At 56.5% G+C, this 23,310-nt stretch overlaps 2 protein-coding genes across 2 annotated transcripts; one reads left to right on the top strand and one right to left on the bottom strand.

The window, feature by feature from the left end:
* Positions 1–1,485: 1,485 nt before the first annotated feature.
* LOC133349840 (potassium voltage-gated channel subfamily A member 2-like) lies at positions 1,486–2,952 on the bottom strand. The gene has a single exon (XM_061563643.1). It carries the CDS (start codon positions 2,845–2,847, stop codon positions 1,486–1,488), a length of 1,362 nt encoding a protein of 453 aa, XP_061419627.1. The 5' UTR covers positions 2,848–2,952.
* LOC133349856 (protein FAM133B-like) lies at positions 2,937–21,511 on the top strand. Its single transcript, XM_061563661.1, has 11 exons — positions 2,937–2,957; positions 3,042–3,281; positions 7,370–7,436; positions 9,563–9,774; positions 14,653–14,750; positions 15,733–15,811; positions 16,871–17,044; positions 17,186–17,215; positions 18,059–18,121; positions 18,881–19,195; positions 20,004–21,511. Exons 1-11 carry the CDS (start codon positions 2,937–2,939, stop codon positions 20,091–20,093), a joined length of 1,389 nt encoding a protein of 462 aa, XP_061419645.1. The 3' UTR covers positions 20,094–21,511.
* Positions 21,512–23,310: the final 1,799 nt, after the last annotated feature.

Genomic DNA, 23,310 nt, shown 5'->3' on the forward strand with positions numbered 1-23,310 from the left:
ACCGTGCAGCCCGTCCCACCAGCCCGCCGCCAGCCTCGCCACCCGCGACACCGCGGCAGCTGCGCGCCCTCTGCCCCCGCGGGACACTGGCAGCCCGGTGTGGATCTTCCCGTCCCGGCTACGTGCCGTCAGAGCCCCGTTGCGTTGACTCGCCGTACACTGCGGCTTTGTTCCACACCAGATACGCGGAGAAGGCCGCGCTCGGGTTGTTTGTCTGTTGGCTCGTTTTTTTTGTTCAAAATACGCAGAAGTTGTGACAGGTTTCGAGCTGGGAATGTGTTTATTAAACGATATAGACCTGACCTTTCGCGACGAGGCCGTCAGGAAGATTTGTTGGAGCGCAGAGCTTTTGAACGTGAACATCGAACCAGTCCCCGCAACAACGAAAAAACACCCTTCCCGCCCCCCTCCCCCTCTCGGGCGGCCTATCTGATATCGTGGGGGGGGGGGGGGGGGTCATAAATAATCTCGCTGTGGAATCTCGCAGTAGTCGCCGGCCGAGTCGCGCACGTCGATCGGACTTTACAAAAGTTCGTGAAAATAACGCAGCGCCCTCCCCACCACTCCTTGCGAGGGCGAGAGACGCTCAGGGTCGATATGCGGAGACGCGGCGTGTGGAGTGACAGGCAAATAAGTGCAGCGAGCAGGCGAATCTCTGAGGTCGCAGCCCCAACACGTGAAGCCGTATGCATCAGCAGCAGCAGCATGCGGGTTCAGGCGCTGCGATTCAAAGTCTCGCTGCTGGCATTGCTTCGTCTTCTGCTGCTGCTGCCGGAACATGCAGCAAAGAGTGCGTGTCGCTCTCCCAATTGCAAGCAATTCGAGGCATGTTCCACACAAAAAAAACCCGATCGACTGAACTACATTTTTACTTACAATGACCGATATCGATTAAAATCACCCTCGAAAATGTGTCGCGATTTACGCGAGCGCCGATGGGTACGGAGCGAGCGGATCTCCGGGGGTGGTGACGGGTGAGGGGTCGCCAAGGAAAACAACATCGTTGAGTTCACGCCATTGTCGCTGTTCAAGCTCGCGAAGACCTCGCGCTGCAGGCGGCCGTGCAGGACCAGGGCGGTGGTGGTGGTGGTGGGGGCATCGCTCGACGCGTGATGACCTCCATCCGAGCGAGGGAGACACGGAGCGCGGAGTCGTCCGTGGTGTCGGCAGAGACGAATTGAAGGTGGGGGGGGGGCAGGGAGAGAAGGATCCGAGGTTCGTGGGCGCTGCTCCGCGTTCGTGAATCCCGACAACGCTGGGCGGACTGTTTTTATTCTGCCTGTGAGAGCTTTGAGCGTGGAGTGCGGTGGGACCCCCCCCCCCCCCGGCTCGGCACCCCGGCACGACGCGACCCTTGCGGGCGACGATCGCTCGGGGGGGGGGGGGGGCTGTCACGGACTGACGGCGCGCTCGTTCCTCACCTCGGCTCCTCAACCAAACGGAGCCCGGTCGCCACCGCCGCCGCCACCGCCGCTCGTCAGCCGCTCACTCCACGTGGTTGGGCTCCAGGAAGGCGGCGAGTTCGTCCGTGTAGTCGCACCGGCTGAGGCTGGAGGCGCTGCGGCTCCGCTTGCTGTGGCCGCAGGAGCCCGGCGATGCCGCCTCCTCGGCGGGCTCCGTCTGCTCCTCGGCACCGGCGCCGCGGTGGTAGAAGTAGTTGAAGTTGGAGACGATGACGGGCACGGGCAGCGCGATGGTGAGCACGCCTGCGATGGCGCACAGCGAGCCCACGATCTTGCCGCCCAGCGTCACGGGGAACATGTCGCCGTAGCCCACCGTGGTCATGGTGACGAGCGACCACCAGAAGGCCTCGGGGATGCTCGTGAATTGCGTGTCCGGCTCGTCCGCCTCGGCGAAGAAGATGGCGCTCGAGAAGAGGATGACCCCGATGAGGAGGAAGAAGATGAGCAGGCCCAGCTCGCGCATGGAGGCGTGCAGCGTCTGCCCGAGGATCTGCAGCCCCTTGGAGTGGCGCGACAGCTTGAAGATCCTGAAGACGCGCACGAGGCGCACCACCCTGAAGATGGCGAGCGACATGCTCTGCTGCCCGTTCGCGGAGCCCGTGTGCTCGGCGAGCTCCGTGCCCAGGGTGATGAAGTAGGGCATGATCGACACGATGTCGATGGAGTTCATGATGTTCTTGAAGAAGCCCGGCTTGCTGGGACACGCGCAGAAGCGGATGAGCAGCTCGAACGAGAACCAGATGATGCAGATCGTCTCCACGATGAAGAAGGGGTCCGTGACGAAGGAGGGCGCCGGCCGCGACTCGGTGCCGTTGGCGAGGGGCCGCGCGCGCGAGTGGAGCTCCTTCTCGTCCCGGAACTCGGGGAGGGTCTCCGCCACGAAGATCACGATGGAGATGACGATGACGAGCACGGACACGATGGCGATGATGCGCGCGGGGCTCGAGCTCTCGGGGTACTCGAAGAGGAGCCACACCTGGCGCTGGAACGCGCTCTCGGGCAGCGGCTTCTCCTCCTCCTTCGCGTAGCCCTCGTCCTCGCGGTAGCGCGTGATGGTCTCCTCGCCGAGCTCGTAGAACTTGACCTCCTCGATGAAGATGTCGTACGGGACGCTGTCGGGCCTCCGCAGCTTCCCCTTGGACTGGTAGTAGTAGAGGATCGCGTCGAAGCTCGGCCGGTTCCTGTCGAAGAAGTACTCGTTGCGCAGGAAGTCGAAGAAGTGCATCCGCCGCGCCGAGTCGCCGAGCAGCGTGTCCGGGAAGTGCGCCAGCGTCTTGAGCTGCGTCTCGAAGCGCAGCCCCGACACGTTGATGACCACGCGCTCGTAGCCCTCGCAGCGGCCCTGCCCGTGGCCGTCCCGCGGGCTGCGCTCTCCGCCCTCCATCCTCGCGCGCTACGAGGCGGCGGCCGCCGCCCTCCGACGGCCTCAGCAGATGCGCTCCTCAGAAGTGAGTGGAGGAACGCGGGACCTCCATGGATCCGCCAGGACTCATGGTGATTGTGCTGCGGGTCTAACCACCCACCCCTACCCTCACACTCTCTCACTCTCCACGCGCCTCTCCCTCGAGGCCTCCTCAGTCGCGCAGACCCGAATCTCCGGGGTTCGCCATCGCCGGGGCCTCTCCGGGCCCCCGCGCTATCGCCGCATGTGACGGGGACCCCAGCAGCGACCCGGGACGGGGCGCAGGGAGGTCGAGGAGGAGGGTGGAGGAGGACCCCTCCGCGGAGGGCGACTCGCGCGCGGGCTCCCGTGCGCTGCTGCTGCTGCAGCTGCCGGCGCGGATCCCTGTGGAGCGAGCGAGCGTCTCCCTCCGTGGAGTGAGGCGCGCGTCCCACGGCTCCCTCAGCCCCCCCCCCCCAAACCTCCCCCCCCAACTCCCAGCGCCGCCCCCCCCCTCCCCGCGTCACCGCTCGCGTCTCCCGCACTCCGCGTACGGCGGCAGAGCGGAGCGCGGAGGTGAGGGCGGCGACCGGGCCTCCCCGCGTCCCCCACACGCGCACGCACACACACACGCGCACACGCACACACACACACGCACGCACACACACACACGCACGCACACACGCACACACACACGCACACACACGTACACACACGCACACGCACGCACACACACACACAGACACACGCGCACACACACACGCACACACACGCACGCACACACACACGCACGCACACACACATACGCACACACACGCACACACGCACGCACACACACGCACACACACACCCACATACACACACAAAAGACAAAGATCCCCCTATAGCCTTAACAGACTGTTGGCACACACACGCACGCACACACCTGTCTGTTCCCAGCCGAGACGTGTGTGTGCGTGTGGCTGTGTGCGGCTGTGACTGTGTGTGTTCGTCTCGTGTGTATGCGTTGTGTGTGTGCGCGTGTATGTGTATGCGTAGTGTGTGTATGCGTTGTGTGTGTGTGCTTGTGTGTGTACTCGTGTGTGTGTGTGCGTGTGTGTGTATGCGTTGTGTATGCGTTGTGTGTGTGTGCTCGTGTGTGTGTATGCGTTGTGTGTGTGTGCTCGTGTGTGTGTGTGAGTTGTGTGTGTGTGCGTGTGTGTGTATGCGTTGTGTGTGTGCGTTGCGTGTGTGTGTATGCGTTGTGTGTGTACTCGTGTGTGTGTATGTGTGCGCGTGTTCGTGTGAGCATGCGCGTGCGATCGCTTGGGTGTGTGCACGGGGAGCGGTGGCGCAGTGGTTAGCGCACTTCGCTAGGAACCCGGCGGCCCGAGTTCGATTCCCGCTCATGGACAACACCGGGGACGATTCTCTGAACCGGTCCTGTACCTCTCCTAGGTCGACTCAGTCTGAAATTAGTACCTTGCGCATTGTGTGAAATCATCGCCACTAGGAAGACAAAGGCGGTCGGGCGTGGTGTTAGCCACAACGCCCCCCCTCGTGTGCCGTGCCGGCCTTCATAGGTGCTCGCCAACAACACTTCCCGCAGCAATGTTACAACTTTGTGTGGCGTCCGTGTGGGGAGCGGCGGACGCAATTGTTGTGACACTGCGACTCCGCCGGTGACCTGGGTTCAACTCCTGGCTGTGGGCGCGCATCTGTTGCAGGCGACAGCACCGTTCCTAAAGCCTCTCCCAGGGCCCTGCCTGGGTTGGACCACCACCACCAACACAACCACCACCAACACCACATACACCACAACCAACAACCTTGCGTGTCCGCCACCGCCCTTGGGCAGCGTGAAGCGTCCCAGCGGGGAAGGCGTTCACCCGTCGTTGCAGACGGTTGTGACCGCGGGTGGATGTCGTCGTCGTTGTTGTTGTTGTCGTCGTCGTTGTCGTCGTTGTCGTCGTTGTTTTTGTTGTCGTTGTCGTTGTTTTTGTTGTCGTTCTTGTTGATGTCGTCGTTCTTGTTGTTGTTGTTGTTCTTGTTGTTGTCGTTGTCGTCGTTCACCACACCCTGTGCACCACGCGCCGTCCGCTTCACCCGCTTGGGTCGTTCGTGATGCCCGCGACGTATGCGGCAAGAGTAGCAGCAGCAGCAGCCCGTTGCTGTTGTTGTTGTGATCGGTGTCGCGGTGAAAACTTGCCATATTTGAACATTTCACCCGTGATAAATATTTACGCGCTCTAACCCCCCCCCCCCCCCAAAACGATATTATGGATGATATTGGTCGCGAAAGCCTGCGTGTTAAACTTATTGGGGATTTATAAGAGTAGGATGTTAAAACACCACACTGAAACGTTTTGAAAGGAATCATGTCTGCATTAACCTCACATACTTTTGGTGAATATGCAGATACAAGAAAATATGTTCTGGTAGGATATGACGCATTGTTTTGGAAACTGTTTGGTCCACACCAGAGACAGCTTTCTTTAGAGCCTCGTGTCAAACAGTGTTAGACCAGAGGACGCCAAAAGGCGAACAGCACAGAGAACATTGAGAGCTCGGGGTGAGCAGCTACATCATGGGACCTCCTTTGCCGGTATCAAATTTTCAGAATAGGTTTTCCCCTTTTTTCTGGCAACAAAACAGCTGTGTTAAGATGTTAAAACACTAAACTGAAACCTTTTGCAAGGAATCATGTCTGCATTAACCACAATACTTGCGGTGAAAATATAAAATATATAGATGTTCCCCTTTCTCTGGTGTGCACCTATCCGTTTCAAAGACAATGAATATACTGTCAGCGCATGTTTTTTCGTTTGTATTTTCACCACAAGTATTTGTGGTTAATGCAGACACATGATTCCTTGCAGAAGGTTTCGGTTTGGTGTTTTGACATCTTAACACAACTGTTTTGTTGCCAGAAAAAAGGGGAAAACCTATTCTTATATATATAGTATCAAAATATAACACTAGGTTTATAGTTTCTGGCAATAAAACAGCTACGTTAAGATGCTAAGACACCAAACTGAAACCTTTTGCAAGGGATCGTGCACTGCATTAACCACACACAAACTTGTGGTGAGCATGCACACTAAAACAACGAGCTCTGGGAGTATGTGATGCCTTTACAACGGGGATTGTTGACAAGGAGCAATCTCCCCCCACCCCCTACTGGCGGACCACAGAACTCGAGCAATTATTGGTGCCGGCTTCTGGCTGCCTTCAATTTCGCCAGTGGATTCCTGCCACGATGAGCCGCTTACAACGAATGGCCCCTTTCAACAGGGGAGGGCCCTCATGCGTGAACACCCCGGGGGAGGGCAGTTCACCAGCACTGCTTCAAGTGAGCCCCAACTCTTGACTGACGAGACAGCGAATGTCAATTCTAGATTTGAAGCTTTCGTGACTGCAAAGATTCATACTCTTAGGTTTTTTCGGTAGAGTCACGTAGGTAAAAAATGAAATAAAAATTAATTAAAGTAAAATAAAAAATCACGACGTTTCGGAGGCAACACAAGCTTCCGTCTTCAGGTGGAACCGTCACAAGTAATCGTGCTGTGACGGTTCCACCTGAAGACGGAAGCTTGTGTTGCCTCCGAAACGTCGTAAAACAATTTTTATTGTATTAATTTTAATTTCATTTTTTACCTACGTGACTTTACCGAAAAACCTAAGAATAGCGAATGTCAAACCGCCGGCGCAGAGTGTGCTCGCATTGAAGCCATGTTGCCGATGAACGAAGCACTGTCAAGACAAGCGCGCGGGTCGAGGCTCGTGTAAAACACACTTCTTCCTTTCGTGTGCGTGTGTGTGCAGAGGAGACACATACGGAAAGGAGTCGATATGTTATTGTTTCCACGTCCACAGAGTCTTTGCCCAGTCACGGCATGCGGCGCGTGGATGCGCGCGCCCTGGGGCCGTGCGGACGGAAGCCCTCGGAGGGAGCAGCGATGTGGAGGAGCTCACGCCACCCATTGTTGCTTCCTTTGAGACATCGCAGCGAATTAGCCGCGGTGCAGATCTCAACCCCGACACAAGTTACAGGCAGCACACACGCCGATGAGATCGTGCGCGGCGTGTGGGCAGAGTAGAGGAACTGGGGTCAGGGTCACAGAGGACGCCATCTGGGGCCCCTGGAACGTGCTGGCGGGTTCGAGATGGGAGGTGCGGTCAGGGCAGAGCCAGGCCGCGCTGGGAGCATTAGAGGAGCAGAGAGCGGGGGGCTCAAAGCTGCCGGTTCTGGGAGTGGTCTCGTCCCGTCGTCGCTGTCGTCTCCGCTAGACATTGCGCTACGAAGGATATTAGTTGCCTATCTCAGTCAGCGCCGTCAGTGTTAGACGGCTCGTGTTGTGTACAGGCCCTAGGCTGAGCTGCTGTGGAGAGCGTCCGGACGAGATCGTGGAAGTTGTTAATAAAGAAGCTGCCCCCTAGAAACTCTGTCTCTGGATCGTTGACACGACACATGCACTTGGCAACCCCCCCCGCGTGTGGGCATCCGATCTGAATTCCAACCCCCGCGCGCACTCGGCGCACGCAGTCTCGCCTGGCTCCGTGGCGCTGGACGAATCAGAACCTTTACTTATCGTGGGCGAATCCGAAGAGCCGTGAAGCTCTTTTCACAGACAAATCAAGCGCCATCAATCCCGGTCACTCCCCGCCACCCCATCTGCACCGTGCAACAAGATCAAGACGCCGCCGTGGCCAAAGCCGCCGATGCCATCACCGGCTTCCTTTGCGAACGCGTCCACCCCTTGCGCTGCTCAGCAGACGCAGTCGACGCCACGGTCGCAGTGGCGCGGGGACTCGCGTTGGTAGCTCAGCGGGTGTGGCAAACGCTCAGGTGGGGCCCCAACACCGTTGTTGAAAACAAATCTCGTGGTGGTGGTTGTCTTGGGGGGCCTCAACTCGGAGCTTTGGCCACCAGGGGTGGTGGGCAAGGCACCCCCTGCCTGCCCCACGCTCGTTACGCCACTGCACAGTCGATATTATTTTACATTACAATTATTTTTATTTTATTTTACCAGGTAAGGCCACCGCTGAGCTACTTAGCTCTTTTTCAGAAGCGACCCGGCTGTCACAAATGCTTGCTCAACGAAGTTGGCGAATCACCGTGGACATGTAGAGCAGCCACATTGCGTTGAAGCTCACGCCGACTGTGAACGTGGAGGGGGGAAACCCGGAGGACCCGGAGAAAAATCAACGCGACCATGGGGAGTGAGGGAGACACCGCAAACTCCCAATATACAGCAGCGGGCGTCAGGGTCGGGATCGAACCCTCCCGTATACGAGGCGAGGTAGTTAGCATCTTGCCCAGCGCCCCAGGAAGGGTGATTGTGATGGTCTCTCCACGGCTTGCGCAACCGCGTTGAGGTGACACATCGCATGTGGCAGCTTGACGCTGTGCCCCGGCGACATCGCGCTCGCTTATCCCAAATGAGTAATCGCACGGACACTGGCGGTGCGATGGGAGACAGCGGCCGTCATCGCCGCTGCATCATCTGGCGGAGAGCGGCCAGATCGACTGACTTCCACCCACACGGGCAAGCCTGCTCTACCCTCACCCCCAACGCTCACCCACATCCCTCACCCACATTCCACTTAGACCACCCCCCCCCTTCTCCCCTTTCTCCCAAACACAAAGATCCCCCGAATAGCTTAAACAGACTGTCGTTGCAAGTGCTGTTAGCAAGCACCTATGAAGGCCGGCACGGCACACGAAAAGGTGGGTGGCCAACACCAGGTCCGGCCGCCTTTGTCTCCCGAGTGGCGATGTTTACGCATCGCACCAGGTACTCATTTGAAGCTCAGTCGAACTAGGGGAGGCTCAGGACCGGTTCAGATAATCATCACTGCTGTTGGCCGAGAGCGGGAATCGAACTCGAGTCTTTGAGTTCGCATCGCAGCGCGCGAACCACTGCACCTCCTTCCCTGCTGACCCCCACCCTCTCCCCCCCCCTCTCCCCCCCCCACGACCCCCCTCTGACCCCCCTTTCACCCCCCTTTGACCCCCACCCTCTCCCCCCCACCACCCCCCTCTGACCCCCCACCCTCTCCCCCCCACCACCCCCCTCTGACCCCCACCCTCTCCCCCCACCACCCCCCTCTGACCCCCACCCTCCCCCCCCCACGACCCCCCTCTGACCCCCCTTTCACCCCCCTTTGACCCCCACCCTCTCCCCCCCCACCACCCCCCTCTGACCCCCCACCCTCTCCCCCCCACCACCCCCCTCTGACCCCCACCCTCTCCCCCCACCACCCCCCTCTGACCCCCACCCTCCCCCCCCCCACGACCCCCCTCTGACCCCCCTTTCACCCCCCTTTGACCCCCACCCTCTCCCCCCCACCACCCCCCTCTGACCCCCCACCCTCTCCCCCCCCCCACGACCCCCCTCTGACCCCCACCCTCTCCCCCCCCCCACGACCCCCCTCTGACCCCCCTTTCACCCCCCTTTGACCCCCACCCTCTCCCCCCAACCACCCCCCTCTGACCCCCCACCCTCTCCCCCCACCACCCCCCTCTGACCCCCACCCTCTCCCCCCACCACCCCCCCACGCCCCCCCACGCCCCCACCCTCTCCCCCCACCACCCCCCTCTGACCCCCACCCTCTCCCCCCACCACCCCCCTCTGACCCCCACCCTCTCCCCCCCCACCACCCCCCTCTGACCCCCACCCTCTCCCCCCACCACCCCCCCACGCCCCCCCACGCCCCCTCCCTCTCCCCGCGGAAGCTTCTGGAGGCGGCGGTGCATTGTGGGCCCCGCTGGTTCGCGTGACGTCGCCCCGGAGGAGGCCGCGGCAGCAGTCGAGCGGCAGGGCGCGATCCGCTTGCAACGCGCAGCAGCAGCAGCAGGAGCAGCAGCAGCAGGAGGAGCAGCAGCAGGAGCAGGAGGAGCAGCAGGAGGAGGAGGAAGGCGCCATGGGGAAGCGCGACACGAGGATTGTAAGCGCACGAGAGCGCGGCCTGGCGCCGTTGAGCGGGCGGACGAATTGGGCCGCCCGCCCCCCCCCCCCCCCGTGGTGTCGGCCTGGCCTAGCAGAGGCCTGGGGGCGGCCTTACGGGGGGCCCGTGGAGGCCGCCTCCGTCGCCTCCCGGGCCAGGCGCGGGCGAGACGCTGCCCGCCGCTGCTGCTGCTGCTGCCGCTGCTGCTACGACTGCTGCTGCTGCCCCCGCGCCGCGTTCGTCGATTGATGAAACGAGCCCCCCCCCCCCCCCGAGCGACCTCCCCCATCGCAATGCCCCCAGAGCCCCCCCCCCCCAGAGCCCCCCCCCCAGAGCCCCCCCCCCGAGCGACCTCCCCCATCGCAATGCCCCCAGAGCCCCCCCCCCAGAGCCCCCCCCCCCAGAGCCCCCCCCCCCGAGCGACCTCCCCCATCGCAATGCCCCCAGAGCCCCCCCCCAGAGCCCCCCCCCCCCAGAGCCCCCCCCCGAGCGACCTCCCCCATCGCAATGCCCCCAGAGCCCCCCCCCCCCCAGAGCCCCCCCCCCCCAGAGCCCCCCCCCCCCAGAGCCCCCCCCCCCCCCAGAGCCCCCCCCCCCAGAGCCCCCCCAGAGCCAGCAACGCTCCCGTTGGCGACGAGTTCAGGCTTCGTGCGGCGCGAAAGAAGTTGACGCGTCAGAGAGTCGAGTCCACCCTGAGAGTACAGACACAGCGACCCTGAGAGTACAGACACAGCGACCCTGAGAGTACAGACACAGCGACCCTGAGAGTACAGACACAGCGACCCTGAGAGTACAGACACAGCGACCCTGAGAGTACAGACACAGCGACCCTGAGAGTACAGACACAGCGACCCTGAGAGTACAGACACAGCGACACTGAGAGTACAGACACAGCGACACTGAGAGTACAGACACAGCGACCCTGAGAGTACAGACACAGCGACCCTGAGAGTACAGACACAGCGACACTGAGAGTACAGACACAGCGACCCTGAGAGTACAGACACAGCGACCCTGAGAGTACAGACACAGCGACACTGAGAGTACAGACACAGCGACACTGAGAGTACAGACAGCGACACTGAGAGTACAGACACAGCGACACTGAGAGTACAGACACAGCGACCCTGAGAGTACAGACACAGCGACACTGAGAGTACAGACAGCGACACTGAGAGTACAGACACAGCGACACTGAGAGTACAGACACAGCGACCCTGAGAGTACAGACACAGCGACCCTGAGAGTACAGACACAGCGACCCTGAGAGTACAGACAGCGACACTGAGAGTACAGACACAGCGACCCTGAGAGTACAGACACAGCGACCCTGAGAGTACAGACACAGCGACCCTGAGAGTACAGACACAGCGACACTGAGAGTACAGACACAGCGACCCTGAGAGTACAGACACAGCGACCCTGAGAGTACAGACACAGCGACCCTGAGAGTACAGACACAGCGACCCTGAGAGTACAGACACAGCGACCCTGAGAGTACAGACACAGCGACCCTGAGAGTACAGACACAGCGACCCTGAGAGTACAGACACAGCGACCCTGAGAGTACAGACACAGCGACCCTGAGAGTACAGACACAGCGACACTGAGAGTACAGACACGGCGACCCTGAGAGTACAGACACGGCGACCCTGAGAGTACAGACACGGCGACACTGAGAGTACAGACACGGCGACCCTGAGAGTACAGACACAGCGACCCTGAGAGTACAGACACAGCGACCCTGAGAGTACAGACACAGCGACCCTGAGAGTACAGACACAGCGACCCTGAGAGTACAGACACAGCGACCCTGAGAGTACAGACACAGCGACCCTGAGAGTACAGACACGGCGACACTGAGAGTACAGACACGGCGACCCTGAGAGTACAGACACAGCGACCCTGAGAGTACAGACACAGCGACCCTGAGAGTACAGACACAGCGACCCTGAGAGTACAGACACAGCGACACTGAGAGTACAGACACAGCGACCCTGAGAGTACAGACACAGCGACACTGAGAGTACAGACACAGCGACACTGAGAGTACAGACACAGCGACCCTGAGAGTACAGACACAGCGACCCTGAGAGTACAGACACAGCGACCCTGAGAGTACAGACACAGCGACCCTGAGAGTACAGACACAGCGACCCTGAGAGTACAGACACAGCGACCCTGAGAGTACAGACACAGCGACCCTGAGAGTACAGACACAGCGACCCTGAGAGTACAGACACAGCGACCCTGAGAGTACAGACACAGCGACCCTGAGAGTACAGACACAGCGACCCTGAGAGTACAGACACAGCGACCCTGAGAGGTACAGACACAGCGACCCTGAGAGTACAGACACAGCGACCCTGAGAGTACAGACACAGCGACCCTGAGAGTACAGACACGGCGACACTGAGAGTACAGACACGGCGACCCTGAGAGTACAGACACAGCGACCCTGAGAGTACAGACACAGCGACCCTGAGAGTACAGACACAGCGACCCTGAGAGTACAGACACAGCGACACTGAGAGTACAGACACAGCGACCCTGAGAGTACAGACACAGCGACACTGAGAGTACAGACACAGCGACACTGAGAGTACAGACACAGCGACCCTGAGAGTACAGACACAGCGACCCTGAGAGTACAGACACGGCGACACTGAGAGTACAGACACGGCGACCCTGAGAGTACAGACACAGCGACCCTGAGAGTACAGACACAGCGACCCTGAGAGTACAGACACAGCGACCCTGAGAGTACAGACACAGCGACCCTGAGAGTACAGACACAGCGACCCTGAGAGTACAGACACAGCGACACTGAGAGTACAGACACAGCGACCCTGAGAGTACAGACACAGCGACCCTGAGAGTACAGACACAGCGACCCTGAGAGTACAGACACAGCGACCCTGAGAGTACAGACACAGCGACCCTGAGAGTACAGACACAGCGACACTGAGACGGGCAGCGGCACGGCAGGCCGTGTGTATGCGCGGCGTCTGCGTGCTTCATGTGCGCGCGTAGATGGGTGTGTTTGGATGGGTGTGTGACTGTGTGCGTAGATGGGTGTGTGTATTGTGTGTGTGTGTGTGACTGGATGGATGTGCATTGCGTGTGTGACTGTGTGGATGGGTGTGCATTGTGGGTGTGTATTGTGTGGATGGGTGTGCATTGTGTGTATGTGACTGGATGGGTGTGCATTGTGTGTATGTAACTGGATGGGTGTGCATTGTGTGTGTGACTGTGTGGATGGGTGTGCATTGTGGGTGTGTATTGTGTGGATGGGTGTGCATTGTGTATGTGACTGTGGATGGGTGTGCATTGTGGGTGTGTATTGTGTGGATGGGTGTGCATTGTGTGTATGTGACTGGATGGGTGTGCATTGTGTATGGGTGTGTATGTGTGGATGGGTGTGCATTGTGTGTATGGGTGTGTATGTGTGGATGGGTGTGCATTGTGTGTATGTGACTGGATGGGTGTGGACTGTGTGTGTGTGGGTGTGCATTGTGTGCATGTGACTGGATGGGTGTGCATTGTGTATGTGTGGATGGGTGTGCATTGTGTCTGGGGAGCGGTAGTGTAGTGGGGAGCGGTGGCTACGAAGCTGACGCCAGGACCCGGTTTGATTTCCGTTCGCGGCCAACACCTGCGACAGATTATTATCTTAACCTGGTCGTGGGCCTCCCCTAGGTTAACTCGGCCTCAAATGAGTATCCGGCACAATGCATAAACATCGCCACTGGGGAGACAAAGGCGGTCGTTCGTGGTGTTACCCACCCCCTCGTGTGCCGTGCCGGCCTTCATAGGTGCTGCTCGCTAACAGCACTTGCCCCAACAGTCTGTTAAGGCTACACGGGGCATCTTTGTGTGTATGTGTATACTACAGTATACAACATTGTTTACGATGTGTGTCAACCAACTGCGTGTGGCAATGTCCCCAAGCGAGATGCCGAGGTCTGCCAGCCACGACGAGAGGGCTTCAGGAGGGGTTGGTGTGGTCTTCATGTTCCGAGCTTAGACGGCACTGCTTTACATTGATGGTTCGTTTAGTAAACCACTAACACGTAGGCTTTCGCGACCAATATCATCCAGAAGACAGGTTTTTTTTGGGTTAGATCACGTAAATCTGGCTGTCGATGGATGATGCTGGTTGTAATTACTGGCGAAACGTAGTACTCAGATTGTAAATGTTGCGGCTTTGCTCTCCAACACACCGGTTAGTGCTGTACTTGTAACTAATTGGCATATTCTGTTTACGTGACAAACCTTACTAATTGGCTGTCGGGTGGTGGAGGGTTTAACGACATATATTTACGTGATTTAACCCAAAATTAACCTGTATTGTGGATAAACAACCCTAGCCTGCGCTCATGTCGGTTGACACCCTTGCAAACCGAGGGTGTTCCATCTTAAGAGATTTTTCGAGGCGATTGTTTTTAAATAATTTCGTGTCGCTGCCACCCCGCGGAGCAGTCGGCAAGTGCCGTGACTGCATCCCCAGAGGCGAGCGACCCGGCCGTGAGCTCCCCGGTGACGAGGGGACTTGGCGAGTTCCCTCGCTGCCGCACGAGCGCAGGCGGCACCCCCGTGACGAACTCCACCGCCTAACCTCCTTGCCCCGTTGTCGCCGCGATGGGGACGAGGCCTGCTCGCTCGGTACCACCGCTGGCTGCTGCTGCTGCCTTTCTCATCTGTTCATGCCCGTCCCTGTGTCCCCCCCCACTCACCCCTCCCCACGCCGCCACGCCGTCCCTCTGTGCGTGTTTTCGTGCGTTCCCTCTCCTCCCCTTCCCTCCCCTTCCGTCTCCTCCCTGTGCGCGTCTCTCCCTGTCACGTGTGCCCCGCCGCCTCACGCAACGTCTCTCTGAGGCCTGGGTAAATCCCATAGCAGCAGCCCGAGCCCGCGGGCCGGCCACCGGTGGTGGGAGCACCATACAGGACTACCTCAACCGGCCGCGGCCGACATGGTAAGGCCGCGCGAAATTCCCCACCCTCCTCGCAGCGCCGTGGGCCCCGCGCTGCATGAGCAATGATAATTAAGTCGCAAGAGTGACTGGTGCTCGTCTTCTGTCCGCAGCCCCGAGGCAGTGGTGGGAACTTCAGCATTCCTACGGAGGGGGGCCCGAGGCTGTCCGTAGGAAATTGAGGCGGTTAGACTACATTGACAGAGAAATGGCCGTAGGCTATGTATAGAGCACGGGATTCCCATAGACCAGGGGTGGGCAACTAAAACAACAAGGAGAGACATTTCTATGGAATTCGGGCCGCAGTGCAATGCGAATACGAGACGGTGATGGTCCTTAATAAATAACGTCACAAAACGGTCCTGAATTGAGGCCACATGAGGCTCCACAGCCACAGGTTGCCGACCCCTGCCCATGGTCAACTGGAGTCCCATGGTAAACTTAGACTCCCACGGTGGACTGGACTCTCATGGTAAATTGCACTTCCATGGTGAACTGTATTCCCATGGTGAACTGTATTCCCATGGTAAACTGGATTTTTAATTTGAACTGGACTCCCATGGTAAACTGGACTCCCATGGTCAGGGGTCGGCAACCAAAATAACAATAGCCACTTTTTTCCGAATTTCAAGAGCCACTCTGCAGTCCTTAAAGAGCCACCGCATGCGGCTCCGGAGCCTGAGGTTGCCGACCCCCTGTCATAGACTACAATGGGGGGGGGGGGGGGGGGGCAATGGAATATCCGTAGATTCTAATGGAGACAACAGATGTCTATATACCGCAATGGAAAATGGAATTGGATTCCAGTTAACCCATCTGGGACTTCCATTTTCCATCATCGGTTTTATTCTGCCCACAAATTGAGCCTCTGCATTGATGGGCGTACATATATACATACTTTACTGGGGCAATATGCTCCTTTTGCATATGCGCGGAATGCGAATTGTGTCTAAAAGTACATGTCACCTATTGCTGCGCTACCCAGGGACGAGGTTAAGGAACAACTGGAAAAGAAGAGGAAAGGGTCCAGGGCTCTTGCAGACTTTGAGGAGAAGATGAACGATGTAAGCCTCTCTCCTGCAGCGTGTTGCCTTCCCAACACCTCTGTCGCGTCACAGTGCACAAGGCGCTGGTACCCATGCATTTCGGTTTCTCTTTAAAGTTGTTGATAGTGCTTTACAATAAATATCGGCGGTTGTATCAGTTTGGTGATTAAATGTAATACTGCCGTGTAATATCTTTCCACATTGCAGGTCTGTCCCAATGTCCATTATTCAAAACAAGTGTGGCATTGTTACAGAAAAAACTTTATACAAATGCTACAAAATGTGATACTTTTTTTCCAGTATCAAAGTGTGAAAAATAAAGAATAGGTGTTACCCTTTCTGGCAATGAAACAATTGTGTTAAGATGTTCAAACACCAAATGGAAACCTTTTGCAAGGAATCAAGTTCGCATTAACCACACGTACTTGTGGTGAACATGCAAACAAACATGTTCTGATAATATATGGGCATTGTCTTTGAAACTGACAGGCCTACACCAGAGACAGCCTTCTTTAGGTCCTAGTCTCAAATACAATGCACTCTCAGAGCATTTAGTGTAAACCCTGTTCTTATTTTTTCATACTTTGATACTGTAAAAAGGTCCCGTTTTGTAGCTGCTCACCCCGAGCTATAAATGCTCTGAGGGTGCATCGTCTTTGAACTGTTCGACTTTTCATCTTCTTTTGGCATTCTCTGGTCTGACACTTGTGAGACTAAGCCCTAAAGAAGGCCCTCTCTGGTGTAGGCCAGTCCGTTTCAAAGACGATGCATTTATTATCAGACCGTGTGTTTGCATGTTCACCACAAGTACGTGTGGTTACTCCGAACCTGATTCCTTGCAAAAGGTTTCTATTTGGTGTTTGAACATATTAACACCCGTTTTATTGCCAGAAAGGGTAAAACCTATTATTAATTTTTCATCCTTGTACAAATGCTGATTTTAATATTAATTTGTATCCATTTCACCCGTCCAGCTGGAGAAGAGCTGCCCGGAAAAAGTTATCACAAACTGTACCTTCCCTTGGTTACCTGCAACGGTGTGGATCAGCTGTGTCGTCCACACCCCGTGTGCCGCAGGATTTCAAGAAGGAACTTGAGCAGCAAAGAGAGAGGCTACTGAACAGAAAGGAGGAGGTTCCTGTACCCACCCCAGGGTTGCTGGGAGTTCCGGGCACTCCGAACGTGTCCCTCATCCCCGCTGCCTCGGGGGGTCCTTGCGTGCCGGGCATCGTGGCGATGCTGGCTGCTCAGGTGATCGCTGTTGCGCGTGTGGCTTCACTCAAGCCTGCCCCGGCTTGGATTAGTCCACTCTTGAGAAAGTTTTGGCTGCAGATAAATGCGTTTGGCGTGTTGTGACGCATTGAATTATCTGCGTCTCTTATTTTTTTGCAGAAGAAGCCACCAAAAGAGAAGAAGAAAAGGGTGAGGCGGTTTGGACTTGTCCTTATTTGTCATTCTACGCAACACTCCACTGGTTTAGATGTCGCAAAGTGGTTTCCTTGCTCCAGTGAGCACTGAGTTGTGGATCCTCAACTGCCGCCCCTTCCCAACGCCGAGTCAGTGGCGGATATTCTGCATTCCTTTTGAGAGGGGGATAAAAGTGGCACATTTTTGTTATCTACCGCAGGGGGATGATGGGCTGATTAAACCACCCAGTTAGGATGTGAATTCAGTCTATTAATTGGGAGCAGCTCGCTCTTTACACTGAGACACCTGGCTGGATTTTTTTGGTATGTTTAGATTCCAACTTGGTGTAGCGCATCATTGTAAAAAATTAAAAAATATTATTATTTGCTTTAAATATTTATGTAATTAATCAAATTAAGGTTCAGCTGACAGCAAGCAGAAACCTGAACAGTTAACTATTTTTGTGACCTATAAAGTTACATTCATCTTGGAATGACATTGCACAGTTCTACGATTAACACCACATTTGTATGAAACTTATCCCAGTGCCCTTGATTTTACCAGGAAATTAACTAAATCCGTAGCAACTCGTGAACCATCGCCTGCTTTGCAAGGGCACCGCGAGTTAATTCCCAACTCCTTTAATTCCAAACACCATGGTGTTTTTTTTACAGGAAGTGGTAGTCATCCGGGCAGATTTTTAGTGCAGTTATGCATCGTGTTTTTCTACCTCTCTGCAATTGATATCATTGATATCTTCCGCTTGGTGACACCGACGCCAAGTGGTCTGGCGAAGGCTCGTGTCCCGCACTGACCCGGTATAAAAGTCTAATGAAGGTGTTGTCTTTTTCGGTCAAGCACTCTTCATCCTCCTCATCTTCAAGTTCTGATTCATCTAGCAGCTCTGAAGATGAAGACAAGGTAAGGAGGTGTTGGCACCACGATTGACCCCTCTACTCATTCGGTGTGTAATCGTGAGATCCTTTCGTGAGTTATATCAGGCGCGGCTTCGTATTTTGTAAAAAAAAATAACAAACGAAGGTTGTGACTTTGCCTGGTGGAATGATCAACTTTAAACACAATGTGCAGCAATAACATTACGTGTGGCGCAGACGGCACCGTGCTGACGCTACGCACTTTATTTCTGGTGCCAGCCTTTGCACAGCAATACACCGTTCTGCTTCTGCTTTCCTTTACAGTAAAAACTTGGATTGCGAGTAACTTGGTCTGCGAGTGTTTTGCAAGATGAGCAAACATTTAAAATAAATATTAATTTGATAAACGAGCGAGGTCTTGCAATACGAGTAGTACGTGTATAGGGCTTTGTCTGCCGAGCGTCACGTGATCACAACTGATATAAGAGTGCTTTGATATACGAGTGCTTTGGATTACAAACACGTTTTCAGAACGAATTATGCTCGAAATCCAAGGTTTTACTGTACTTTGCACTCCGATCATTTTGCGTACTGTTTGGTTGTTGTAACTGTCTGAGCCGCCCCGACTGGACATCTGCGAAAAAGAGCTTCATGGCTCATCGGGTTTTTCCAGAATAAACAAAGATTCTTGATTCTGAACCTTACCTGTGGCGCGGACGGCACCGTGCTAACTCTCCACACTTCATGTCTGGTGCCAGCCTTGGCACGGCGTGTAATGCTGCACCGCTGTGCGTTTGTTTTAAAGAGCCACAGGAAGAGGAAGAAGAAAAAGAAGAACAAGAAGAAGAGGAGCAAGAGGAAGTACCATTTTGTGGAGAAGATGGCCGAAGATTGCTCCGCGCCCGCTACCGTGGCACCGCCGCCGCAGCTGATAGGGCCCATGCCGGCGCCCGTGGCCATGGGACCCAAGGCCCTGTCGGTGGCCCCGGGGCCTGCGTCCGTGTCCTTGCCCTCGGTCTCCGCGGTGAAAAAGGCGGCATCACCGGCGGCGACGGCGGCGGCGGGGACCGCATCGGCAGCACCGGCGCCCGTAGCGCGTGAACACTCGGTGGATAGCGAGGTGGGTGGCACGGACACAACGAAAGCGACGTATTCGCGCGATTTTATACACCGTCGAGTGCGTAGGTCAACAGCATTACATGCCACAACTCTCACTATCTTACATTTGTCCATTTTAGTAACTCTAAAAACAGGATTAGACATAGTGGACATCAATGAGATGACTGGATGTGCATTTTTGCCACGATGCAAAATGGGTAACCCCTACCTGTTAGTGTAAAACACTCAAGTGCAGTGATGCAAACTACAGCAAACCCTTCCCTCTCGCGGGTTTGGCTCTCGGGGTTTCGCGCCATATTTATTGAGGTCCAGATCGCCGATCTCGCCCCTTGCGACTCGACCATTTGCGGTGACTGCACTGCTCGCGACGATGAAGCCGCGGCGCCATCTTGTCTCTCAAGCAGCCCACCGCGGGTCCCGGGGTCACGCGGTGGACCCAACCTCCGTTGAGGCAGTGACGTTCAGCCGCACGATTTATCCTCCTGTAGTGCACACCACGTGATGTTCTTTCATTCTGTACATTTACCGTACAAGTTGTGTTTAACGCTCGAATATATTGGTGAATTTTTACTCTATGAAAAAATTATGCTTCCTTTTGAGTGTTTGTGTCGATGTAGGGTAACGTAAAACAAAAGGAGGGGGTGTCGTATTACAAACGGTGAACGAAACCCCGTATGCCTTTTGTGTTTGCGGACCGCGGATTTGCCGATTGCGGTTGAAAGGGCAATAGTCAGTCTTGCACACGGCGGTTTGCACATTGCTCGTTCACGATGTAAGATTCCGCTCGTTGTCGCATTGCCGTGCTGCAGAGCTCCAAGTCGAAGAAGAGGAAGAAGAAACACAAGAAGCACGGCAAGAAGAAGCGAATGCGCTCCCCCTCCTCGCCCAAGTCCGGCTGATGTCGCCAGACCCCCCACGGCAGAAGCTGTGGCCACCCCTCATCCGTCAAGCAGCAGCATCTCCTCGACCGCACACCGTTGCTCACAAAAACACCCACCACATCTACCCTCTTCTTTAGTTGACTTGACCAAAAATGTGAGTCCCCGTGGTCAACAATTCAATGAAGTTGTCCGGTGTGGTGGGCGTACAGGAGGGGAGGGGGGGGGGCGCTCCCCGTCCAGTGATGCAGAGGTCGCCACCGGACACTCGTGCGTGCCAGCGCCGCACTGCATGTTCATTTTTATTGCATGGAGCAGGGAAAGTCGGGTGGTGCGGAGTGGGGGGGAGGGTGGCTTCAGAATGCGGTGCATGGCGGCAGGAAAGCCGGCAAGCGTTTTGCGGTGCTTCTTCACGGTGCCGTGTCTCGGCGCAAGTGCTCGGAGCGCCGGCCCATCTGCCCCGGATGCTTGGCGGGCTCCAGCTGGATTTGGAGCCAGTTGGGGCACGCCGACCTCGCGTGCCCTGTCCAGTGACTCGTATCAGAACAAGGGGGAATGGGGGAGAGGATCCCGCCGCTGAGGTTTTCTGGATAGATCCTTAGTCGCTGGTCAAAATGCAAACCTTTTCGGACGGCGAAAGTGGCATGCCTAAGACGAGAGCAAATCTGAATGAAATGTCAACGCTCCAAAATAAGGCGGTGGGCAGGCGGGCACGCACTTTGATTGTTGCCATTTTTATCGGGTGGGGGGGCGGGGGGCTGCGCATCGCTCCTTTCTCCGCACGCGGTTCCCCGGGCCGGCGGTGGACGAAGCGTGCGGTGGCTCCACCCGCCGGGAGGCGTTTTCCCCACGTGTGCATGCCACGGGCGGTGGTGACGGCCGCGGTTAATGCCAGCGAGTGAACCTTGTATATAATAAGCTCACGGAGGTCGCGCGACGTGTGTGTAAGTAAAAAAAACATGTCCACGAGAACCCTTTGTTTACGCACCCGTCGCGTCTGTAAGCGTCGAGTGGCTGTTGCATGTTAGGGGTCTTAAGTGCCACCGTCGTCGCTACATGTGGTGTGTAATCTGTTCATAGCGTAACATAGGCGCATTGTGTACACGGGGGGGGGGGGGGTTAGGGGAGGGGGAGTGGAGTTATTTATGAAGGTGTCTCGCGTCCACGCATCACTGCTATCGCTCTCTCGCAGGGGGGTCGGAGGGGGGGGTTGAGACGCAGTGCGATTTGGACAACACGGACGCGCGGGGGGGGGGGCTTACGCAGCTGTCCGCGGGTGGGATTCCTCAATGGGAGCGCCTTCCTCCTCGCCGCAGTCTGTGGCTTCATATTGAAGTTGCGGAGCTTTCGCAGCGCTTGGCATCTTGCTAAAAAAATGTGCTCACATCTTGAAAATGGCAAAAATCGTTATTTTTAAAATAAACTTTGCTCGCCTTGGTTATGGGTTTTTTTTGGTTTGGTACATCACTGCAGTGGCAGTTGCTTGACTAAATGTACGTATAAAGTAGCACGTTCGTTTGGCAGTCTCGTAAGCTCTGTCGAGTAGGAGGGGGCCCTAATAAACCCAGGAAGTGGCCACACTTGCTCACGCGCGGTCAGGCGTGGCCACCGCGTCCCGGTGTGCAGGGCGTGTGCAGGGTGCGGCGAGCGCGCCCGGGCAAAACACTGCAGGTACGCACACCTGTAACGGTGGGGGGGGGGGGGCTCCGTTACCTGCGTCTTGCTGAGTGCGTGGGCGGCCCGGTTGTGACGAACCCCACCGCCGCCACCGCACCCGTTCACTTTGTAGATTGACAACCACGCTTCCTCGTACATCCACATATCGGGGTTGTGCCAACGATAACCTGGTCCTCGTTTTCTGGATCGCTAGCGGTTCCGGAAAAAAATCTGGAACCGGTTAACGTTTTCGGGGGTTACTTTAATGAATGCATCGATTGTCCGACGCGCCACCGATTAGCATGGTGGTCTATGGTACAGCGCGAAATAAGTTGAACATGCTGAATGATAACCGGTCATCATTTTCTGGATTAATAGCGGTTCCTAAACATCTGGAGCTTGGCAATCGTTTTCAGGGGGGGGGGTGTGGAGGGGGAATTTTAGTCATGAATCCATCGGTCGGCGAACACGCCCCCGATTAAGCACGGTTTGGCTCCGTACGTTGCGAAAGAAGTTCAGCATGCGTACAAAACAGCACGGTGGCCCAAGTCACCAAAGGTTAAAGGTTAAACGCTGAACTTTGTTACTCGCGCCGCTGTAGGCAGGGAGCCCTCCAGCAGAGGGAGTTGCTCGTGTGGGCTCCCCATGCCGACCAGGCGCCTTTAAAAGGAGTGGTCGGAACCAACGCCCCCTCTACCCCAACACCACCACCACCTCTACCCCAACACCACCACCACCACCACAGCAGCACGCGTTCTGCCTGCACATCGACTGGCGGGCAACCCCATTCACACCGCATGCAGCGAGCAGCGGAAGGAACGGGGGGGGGGGGGGGTCGAACAAACTTTCACCGTTGTTTTTTTATTGAACTTCCGCGCCGACAGATGGTATCCACCCGGCTCCTCCTGGATTACAAGTGCAGCCCCGGTGTGGTGGCCATTCCACCACGGCAGCTCCCCGCGATGTTCAGTTGGAAAAAGTAAATAAAATTATTTTTTAGTTATTTCGGTAAAGTCACGTAGACCGAAAAAGTCTAATAAATAAATAATGATCAATACAATTTACATTTAAATAAAACAAATAAAATGGTGCGCCTTATTTGTGTGAGTTAAAATGGCAACCCGGTGATTTTATTCTCCCATGTGGTCACCCGTACAGGAATGCAAATAAAGATTTTAAGAACCGGTGTGTATTGGGGGGGGGGGGGGGGGGTGACACAAAGACGCTCCCGAGATGTGCTCGCCGTTCTCGTCAAGAGGTTGGGGGGGGGGGCTCTCACCGCGATGTTCATCGTGTTCAGTCGCATTGGCACAACGTGGTGCACTGGCCACGGTGCGAGGTGGGGGTTGGTGGTGGGGAGTAACGGGGGAGCTGTGAACGGTGTCACCGCGCGCCCCAGGGCCCTCTGCGAGCAGGCAGCAGGAGTGGCGCTCCGCCACATTCCTCAGTCGGGAGGGAGCGCAGGGAGATGCGGCGTTGACCGCAGAGGAGCAGAGGGTGGGGTTCGTCACTGAGACGGCGCGGGGGTAGGTGGGGAGTGGGTGGGTGGGTGGGGGGTAAAGGAAGTGGTGGTGGCTTGGCG

The sequence above is a fragment of the Lethenteron reissneri genome, chromosome 31 (genome assembly GCF_015708825.2).
Source record: "Lethenteron reissneri isolate LAM-NWPU_2019-01 chromosome 31, ASM1570882v1, whole genome shotgun sequence".
NCBI classification, from domain to species: Eukaryota; Metazoa; Chordata; class Hyperoartia; order Petromyzontiformes; family Petromyzontidae; genus Lethenteron; species Lethenteron reissneri.